Source organism: Belonocnema kinseyi, chromosome 8 (genome assembly GCF_010883055.1).
Source record: "Belonocnema kinseyi isolate 2016_QV_RU_SX_M_011 chromosome 8, B_treatae_v1, whole genome shotgun sequence".
Lineage (NCBI taxonomy): Eukaryota > Metazoa > Arthropoda > Insecta > Hymenoptera > Cynipidae > Belonocnema > Belonocnema kinseyi.
Genome location: NC_046664.1, coordinates 65,169,151 through 65,177,950, shown reverse-complemented (window position 1 = coordinate 65,177,950; position 8,800 = coordinate 65,169,151). Strand labels below are relative to the sequence as shown.

The window sequence follows — 8,800 nt, the reverse complement described above, 5'->3', positions numbered from 1 at the left end:
TCAAAATGAAATGAATGTTTCAATTAAAAGTTCTATCAAATATAATAACTAATCATACATTTGAATGAATATTAAAATATCTACCTCCTCTTTAATTAAATTATAATTTAAATTCAATTTCAATTGACTTTCTGTAACTTGCATCTTTCATTTTAATATAAGATTTTATGCAAGCAAGAACTAGAAATAAAGACAGAAATGAACATTTAAACACAGATAACAGAATGTTTTTAGTGGTATTAATTGCAATTTTCAATTTCAAAACTTCCAAAGAGAAGAAATTTTGAAAGTAGGTAACTTAAATTAAAGAATTTTTTATTGCAGATTATCAAAACCAAGAACTCTTCAATTTTAAAATAATGACAATTGAACGATACGTAGTGTGCAAGAGTTACAATCGACAACTACTTGATCTTGAAGATATTTAAACTCAAATCCTTATATTTTAATGATTTTAAAAATGAGTCAAAGATATCAATTCTGAGAATTCCAAACTTAAGAAATTTCAAATAAAAATTGTGAAAATTATAGAATTTTGAATTGTAAAACAAAAAACTTTCCTAATTTGTAATTTTAAATTCTCAAAATAAAAAAACCATTTAATTTAAAAGACTGACAATTTAAATTTTGAAAAAGTACAAATGAAATCTGTTAAAATTTGAAGATTCATAAATTAAAATTGTTGACTTTTGATGGTTTCGGAAATCAAAAGTCAAGTTTTTAATTCTAACTGTTCTAAAAAGAAGAAAATTTGATATTAAATCATCAAAATTTAAGAATTTTTAATGGAGAGTTAAAAAAATTAAGAATTCATAAATTTGAATAGAACTATCACTCAATGGTCTACTCTCTAAATATGAATCAGTGAAATTTCACAGATTGTGAGTGAAATTTCACTGATACAAATAGCCTCTCTGATGGAATTGTTTAAACTCTTAAATCGCCTATATTTAAACACTTTTGTATGAAAGCTTTGAAGTTTGAAAGCTTCTATTAAACAGTTGAACTAACGTCACAGTAGCTTCAATCCGCTCTTCATTCACAAGTATTGAAAATTTCTAATAAAACCAACACAAAATCTTTCCAGCAACTTATGTAAATTATTTTCTAATCTTTACTTAAAGTTTGTACAAGATAAAGGAGAACGATAAGAACGAAGAAAAAGGTTTTGGCGACAATCGTTTCTCTCTTTTTTTAAAATGAATTTTCATTCAAAAATTTTCCTCCTTTTTAAAACTTTTATGACAGCTTCAATTTGCAGGTAAATTTGATTCACTTTCTCAATTAAAAATAAAATTGAAATTAAATGTATTCAAAATTCGAGTAAAAAGGTTCAGACCCCCCGGCGTGAATGACAACGAGACGTAATTTACCGTGACCGTAACCCTTCGCTCGATTCCTGGAAAACGAAGAAAAAAATGACAGAAAAAATTGGTGGCAGCCAACACCTGCTTGAAGTGGCGAGCCCTGGCTTAGATGTATAGACCACATGATCTACTGCAATGCTCTCCCTTTTACAGGGGAGAGAAAAACACCAAATTCTTTCACTTTCAAGCAAAAAGAACGAATTTTCAACCAATTACATCAATTTTCAACTAGAAACGTAGTAATTGACCATTATGCAGTTAAATCATTTAATTTAAAAAAAAAAACTGATTTTCAACAAAATAAATCCCAAAAAATTCCGACATTCAGGTTTTTTTCAGGTAAATCAAAATTCCCTTACAGTTGGGCCAGTTGAGCAGGCAGTGACTTTAACGAATGAAGCAGCCTAAGGATTATTAATTATTTCAAACGCCAAATAAACAAAAATGTAACTTTATTGAGAATCATAAGTTTACATTTGTTATATTTACTCTGCATCGTCGTCATCTTCATCTTCCTGGCTGTTAATCTGGAAGTACCTGAGTTCGTAAGTCTCTTTGTCTTTGGAAACTACTCGGAGCCAGTCACGAAGTTTGTTTTTCTTCAAGTATTTTTTCGTCAAATACTTGAGGTACCTATAAAACAATTCCACAAAATTAGTGCAAATATCGCCCTCTATAATTCAATCTATAAAAACTTCTTTGCTTAGCTACTTTTGCAAAATAGAAAATTAACTTCTAAAAATATTTGAAAATCGATTTTATATTAAATTCAACTCGACTCTGTCAGATATAAATCTTTAAGCAGCTTTTATCGCATAAAATAGAACGCTACCCACCGTTTAGAAAACTCGACGTCACTGTTGACCGACAACTTCATCTTGTTCCTTTCCAAAGTGACATTGTTTCCAAAGTTACCGGTTTTGCCGTTTACCTTGATTCGTTCTTGAAGGTACTTTTCCTAAAACAAAGAAATTGAAGTTTTATTAACAAAAATTTGACGAAAGTTTAACCTGGTGTCTACTGCCTTTCAAGTATTTAGAAATTTTAAAAACAATCTTCTGAGCTTATTATGAATTTTTTGTTAGAACTCGTGTAAAAATATTGAATTTGTTCCTGAAGTTTATGAATTCGAATAATAATTCAAATAAATTTTTATTTTGTATTCTTAGATTTAATATATAGTGGATATTTCACCTTTTACTTTTTTGAAATGAGAGATATTTTCCAGGTAAGTAAAAACACTAGACATAATGAGATTTTGTTTACGAAAACAGGAAAATATATATTTGAAAAAAATAAAATCTACGTGAATACTACATTAAATTCAATTGAAATCGCTTTAAATTCCAACCATTTCAAGTAAAATTATTGTATTTTCAACAGCCAATGAATTTGAAAGCAAATACTTGAATTTCCAATTAAAAAAGATAATTTTTCTACCAAAAATGGAATGGTGAGATTTTTAATTAAAAGATTTTCATCAAAAATAGGATTTAATTTTTAATAATATAGTTGAATTTAAAAAGAAAGTAGTGTAATTTTAACTAATATGATGAACCTTTAACTGGATTAATTTTCTATCAAATTTGCAACTAAAAAATACTAATTTTCATCCAAAAGTAGAATAGTGAAATGTTAAGTTAACACAAATTTATTTTCAAAAGAGACGAATTTTCAACTAAAATGATAGAATATTCAACTGGATTTGTTAAAAATATCAACCAAAGAGATCAATTATGTAGCTTCAATAAAAAAAAACGTGCATTTTTAACAATAGCTCATTCTTCAATTTAATCAAGACACGAATTTTCAACAAAACAATATTTGTATTTTAAAACAAAAAAGATGATTTTTCTACGAAAATAGTTGAACTCTCAACCAAAAAGATGAATTTTGAACCCGGAAGATTAATTTTCTACGAAAAAACACAAATTTTCAAGCATATAGTTATTTAAAAAACTTTTTAATAAAAAACAATTGAATTCAACCAAAAAAGTCAAATTTTCAACAAAATACTTCGTTATAAATTGTTTTTTAATTTTATATCAAAATTTAAGCACGCGCTCAAAGAACACCAAAATTTCCAGATTATTCTAGATGAGTAGACAGCAGACATCCGTTTAAATACAAAAATCTAAAGTGGATTTGATGTAAATATATAAATAAAGAAGGAAATCAAATTTATTTTGAATGACAAGGAAACAATTTAGTGGTCAATAAACGTACAAAACAGGAAGCAAATTTTCTCAAATATTTGAGCCCATTGTTGAGTATGAATTTTAAAAATATTTTTACTTAGACTAAGAGTAATCAAATTTAACTAATTTTAAATAAAACTGTTTATCAGTATAATCTTACTGCGTGTAACATTATAACTTTACACGGTTATTTTCAACCATATTTTTGACACTGAATGTAATTTCAAAATGAACAGAGCGATTATGAGTTTCACCTAGCAATATATAATTTGTTATCTAAAGTCAATCTTCAATTTATGAATTTTTAATAATTCAAAGCACAATTCATTAAATTAAAAAATCTATATTCTTATCAATAAGATCAGTTTTTGAATTAAAAGAAAATAGTGGAAGAACACTCGAATATTTAAAACCGGAAAAAGTCATACACTAAACTTGATATTGAATAAAAAATGATAAACTTACAAAACTAGCAACATCCATAATGTTGTCTTCCACTGGATGTGTGCAGTCAATCGAGAACTTCAAAGAAACCTTTTTCTTCTGGCTCTTACCACGAAGATGTTGCTTTTTGCCCACAGGGGCTTTAGGTTTAACGGCCTTGGTCTGAAAAAGATGAATAGCTAATCAAAAACTAGTTTTATCTAAACACCACTGCACTAAATCGAATTTATAATTCATTTAATAACGAATTTGTGACAGAAAAACTTTGTAAAAGTGAGGTTAGAATGACAACTTCCACTTCTAATAATCAAAAAACTATAATAACTTGAATTAGCATAATAGAATAAATATTTTTGTAATATTTTCTTTGCTATTCCATTTTCAGCCAAATTTGCTCGTGATTTTGAAGATTTAAATGTCACATGTAAAAAAAAGGGGCATCGTCAGTCACGCACAGTGTCACATAATCCGTTTTAAATTTAACCATCTTTTTGAAATCACACATTTACTTTTGAAAAACGCGTAAAATACATATTGAAGTTAACGCGTATCGAACCATTTTTTTGATATAAGACAATTAACACATAAAATAAAACACTTTAAAACAGATATAATCCTTACCGGAGCCATTTTTACAAGTCGAGCGGACGAAAGAAATTTGTCCCGAAGGGCGCATGCCTAGATAGTACATCGTGACAGATGTCGCTACAGTCACATATCAGGTTCGCCAACTAAACAGACAAGATGTCTTTATTTTAATTAATTCTTCTCGCACATAATTGAAGAAATTCCAAATTATACAATGATTTTATTATTTTAAAGTCCTAGTTGCGAAACATTAGTGTTCCGTCTGCAATTAATTATGCCATTTGTAATATTTTTATTACAAGATAATTTTTTTATGATTGGCGATGATTTTCGTAAATAGTGGGTTTCAAAATGGCTTCCGCGCTTCGCCCTGCTGTTCGTCAAGTAAGGCCGATTTTATCAATTAATGAGTCTGAAGCTCGAAGAAGAGTGTTCCAATTATACAAATCTTGGTACCGTCAAGTGCCCTATATTCGTAAGTTATCAAATTTTTCACTGTCAGCCTTTTTTATAACTTTTAGAAGAGACCTCAGAATTCCTAACCTCAAAATAGTGTGTATATTTTGCATTTTTAGCGATGTTCAGAAAATAAAGTGAAGATTGCGTTTCTTTGCGGCTTATTTATAGATTTCAATATATAATAGATTAATTGACACTTCCTTGTTGACGGGTTACTGAAATTATTTTTAGTACGTTATGTAAACGACGTAAACCAATGATTGTAAGACAATTTTATGACTTAACCAATATATTTTTTTCAAATCCCTAGTATGCATATCTTGTACAATTTTAGGACACAATATGTTTTTGATTTATATCATCTTATTTTGTTAATTTTCACCCTGATAAAATTGGGGTTTTTTGGATGCTATACGTTCTAGATATGATAAAAACTCGAGTGTTTTCGAAGAATTGTCAAAGTTAGAAATGTAGTAGATTTTAAGAAAAATTGATAAAGTTTATAGTTGATCTTTTAAAAAATACTTGACTAGTCGTCCCAAATTTTGGATTGACAAAACACTGATACAAGAACAACATTTTAAATGTAATGTATTATAATATTCAACACTTGAAATGTTTTCGACTTGAACGAGTTAAATTGTTCGAAACCACAAGCTACAATATTGTTCTAAAATACATTTTAAATGTAATAAAAGATCTCAATTTTTAATTTATTGTTTAAAATTTATTGTTTTTTAAAACAATTTATTGTTTAAAAATGTCACCTTTTGATTTAAATAATCGATTTGTTCATTTTTGATTTTGTAGTGGCAGATTTCGACATTCCCAAGAATGAGAAGCAATGTAGAGAAAAAATTCGAGAAGAATTCATGAAACATGCGCATGTAAAGGATGTCAGAATTATTGATATGCTTGTTATTAAGGTAAATTAAAAGATTCAAGTTTTCCAGTCTTGCAGTATTAGTAAAATACTAATGAAATTAAAATATTGCATGCACCGAAGTAAAAATTTTCTATAAATATGTACTATTTGATACAAAATTTGATTTTCAGGGACAAATGGAGTTGAAAGAAACCGTCAATAAGTGGAAGAATACCCCCGCTTTAATGTTTTACTTTAAAGACACAGTGGAGCCTAAGCCAACAGATTTTCTTTCGAAATTCTTAGCATCAAGTCAGGATTAATTTACATTGCCAGTAAGACTAGTCCAAGCCTAGCAAAAACTTGTATATTTTATAGATATGTACACTAACTAAGTAAATTATGTTTGAACACATCCAATCGATGTGGCCATTCAAAATTATTTGTAATTCGTATTAATAAACCGTTTGTTTCATCATTTCGGTTTCGGACACAAACCCCTGGCAGTCCCTGCAGAACAATTTATGATGGCCTTGAATTATTTTAACAACAATATTTTTAATTAAAATCTTAATATCTGTTTAGAAATGATTATATTATTATTTTAATTTTAAAAATAAACACATACTCGAAAAATAGCTTGTTTGAAATTTAGAAAATTCTCATGTGATTTACAATTAGAGTGAAATTAGAAAGATAAAAGAATATGCTTTGTGCTGAAAAAATTGAGATAGTACATTTGGACCTTTTTAACTCTGCAATTAATTATTAGAAGATTACAATTTTTTGGAAAATTCCCCGTTCCGTGTCAAAGTTATATTAATTTCTTTTCGAAAATTCCCCGATCCAAGTGAAAAATGTAATTCTTAAAAAAAATCCAAGATTCCTATTCAGAATTATAATTCATCTAAAAATTTTCTCTTTCCAAATCAGAAGTATAATTCTTTTAGAAAATTCCTTGTCTTTGACAAGAGTTATAATTTTTCGAATATTCTGTGATCCAATTCAGAATTAAATATAATTTCTCCGGAAAAATCAGAAAAAAAAAAACAGAACTTATACTTCTTTTTATATTCAGGTGTAACTTGAAATGATCATTCTATTGGATAATTCCTTGTTCCACAACAGAATCATAATTCTTTTAAAAATTCCTCGTTCCAAGTCAAAGTTGCAATTCTTTTGGAAAATGCACTGTTCCAAATCAGAATTTAAATTCTTCTCGAAAACGTACTCTTCCAAATCAGAATTATATTTCTTCTGAAAAATTCCTTGTTTCCGATGTGAATCCAAGTGAAAGTTATAATTATTTTTGACCATTTGGGGAATTTAACATTCATATCTCTAAAGTTCGAAGTATTTAAGATGAAAATATTTTTCTCGAAAATTTTCGGCTCCGAGTCAGAATATGTTTTCATTATACTGCTTCAGTTTCCCGTTACAAGTCAGAATTATCATTCTTCTTTAAAATGTTTTCTTTTACGTTAGAATTATAAATCTCCTTTGAGAAATTCTTGGTTCCACACCTAAAAAATTTTTTTTTCGAAAATTCTCCGATCCAATTCATATAATTGCTTCGTAAAATTATTATTTTTCTCGAAAATGTACTACTCCAAGTCAGAACTATTCTTCATTATACTACGTCTTTAAATCCAGATATAACTCAGAATTATTCTTTTGGAAAATTCAATGTTCTAGTTCTAATTTTTCTCGAGAATTTATTTTTATAAGTTATAATTATAATTCGTTTGGAAAATTCCATATATTCCATGTCTGAATTATGATTTTTTCCCCGAAAACTTTCCGATCCAATGCAGAGAAACATGTAATTGCTTCGCAACATTATTTTTTTTTTCGACAAGTCTCTGTTCCAAGTCAGAATTATAATTCACCATACTTCGTTTTTTATATCCAGGTAAAACTCAGAATTATTATTCTGTTCGATAAATTCCTGAACCAACTAAAAATGGTCATTATTTTGACAAATTTAATCTTATAAATCAGAATCATAATTCTTTTTGGAAATTCTCTCTTTCAAGTAAAAATTCTAAGTATTTTGGAAAATTCTTGTTTTAATTCAGAATAATAAATCTGAAAATTCACCGTTCCAAATCAGAATTAAAATTTTGTTGGAAAATAATTTGCTTCCGCTCTAAATTATAAGTTTTCTTTGAAAATTCTCTAATCCAAGTCAGAATTATAATTCTTTTAGAAAATTCACTGTTCGAAGTCAGAATTAGAATTCTTCTCGAAAATTTAGTCTTCCAAATCAGAATTATAATTCGTTTGGAAAATTATGTATTCTAGACTTGAATTATAATTTGTTTTTTCGAAAATTCTCTGATCAAATTTAGAATGACATGTAAGTCCTTTGGAAACATTTTGTTATTATTTTCATAAATTCTCTGTTCCAATTCAGAACTATATTTCTTTTTTTTTTATTATATACTATATTGTCTAGTTATATGTCTTTTTTATATCCATGTATAACTCTGAATTATAGTTTACTTGGAAAATTCCCTGCACCAACTCAAAAGTATCATTCTTTACAAAAATGGCCTGTTCAAAGTTGACAGTTTTTATTTTTTCATTTTAAAACTATATCTTTCTCTCTTCGATTTATTAATTTTTTCTATTTGATTGGCAATTAAGTTTTATTCATTCTTCGTTTCGTGATGGGACGAACTGAGAGTAATACAATATCAAAACATTTGTAATATTTTGTTTATTGCGTAATATTCGTGATTTCTCCCGGCTTAGAAAAAATTAACTCTCTTTGCGAAACGATCACGCGTTCACGTCCCTGGATTTTTATTTTCTAACATGAAAAATATGCAATTTTAAAAATCCATGATTAATCCATTGTTTGAATATTATTTTTG

At 27.7% G+C, this 8,800-nt stretch overlaps 2 protein-coding genes across 2 annotated transcripts; one reads left to right on the top strand and one right to left on the bottom strand.

Moving 5' to 3' along the window:
* Window positions 1-1,809: 1,809 nt before the first annotated feature.
* On the bottom strand, window positions 1,810-4,738 carry LOC117178355 (60S ribosomal protein L22-like). Its single transcript, XM_033369783.1, has 4 exons — window positions 4,631-4,738; window positions 4,031-4,171; window positions 2,204-2,325; window positions 1,810-2,000 (listed from the first exon to the last, which is right to left on the bottom strand). Exons 1-4 carry the CDS (start codon window positions 4,637-4,639, stop codon window positions 1,853-1,855), a joined length of 420 nt encoding a protein of 139 aa, XP_033225674.1. The 5' UTR covers window positions 4,640-4,738; the 3' UTR covers window positions 1,810-1,852.
* Window positions 4,739-4,920: 182 nt separating this feature from the next.
* LOC117178356 (NADH dehydrogenase [ubiquinone] 1 alpha subcomplex subunit 6) lies at window positions 4,921-6,399 on the top strand. Its single transcript, XM_033369784.1, has 3 exons — window positions 4,921-5,072; window positions 5,867-5,982; window positions 6,113-6,399. The coding sequence occupies exons 1-3, from the start codon at window positions 4,949-4,951 to the stop codon at window positions 6,242-6,244; spliced, it is 372 nt and encodes a 123-aa protein (XP_033225675.1). The 5' UTR covers window positions 4,921-4,948; the 3' UTR covers window positions 6,245-6,399.
* The last annotated feature ends 2,401 nt before the right edge of the window (window positions 6,400-8,800 follow it).

Excerpts from the sequence above, each read along its gene's own strand:
- LOC117178355 (XM_033369783.1), bottom strand. Across the intron at positions 2,326-4,030 it reads TTATGGATGTTGCTAGTTTT|GAAAAGTACCTTCAAGAACG; the intron begins GTAAGTTTATCA and ends TCTTTGTTTTAG. Across the intron at positions 2,001-2,203 it reads GACGTCGAGTTTTCTAAACG|GTACCTCAAGTATTTGACGA; the intron begins GTGGGTAGCGTT and ends ATTGTTTTATAG.
- LOC117178356 (XM_033369784.1), top strand. The coding sequence starts at position 4,949 with ATGGCTTCCGCGCTTCGCCCTGCTGTTCGTCAAGTAAGGCCGATTTTA. Across the intron at positions 5,073-5,866 it reads CCGTCAAGTGCCCTATATTC|TGGCAGATTTCGACATTCCC; the intron begins GTAAGTTATCAA and ends TTGATTTTGTAG. Across the intron at positions 5,983-6,112 it reads TTGATATGCTTGTTATTAAG|GGACAAATGGAGTTGAAAGA; the intron begins GTAAATTAAAAG and ends TTTGATTTTCAG.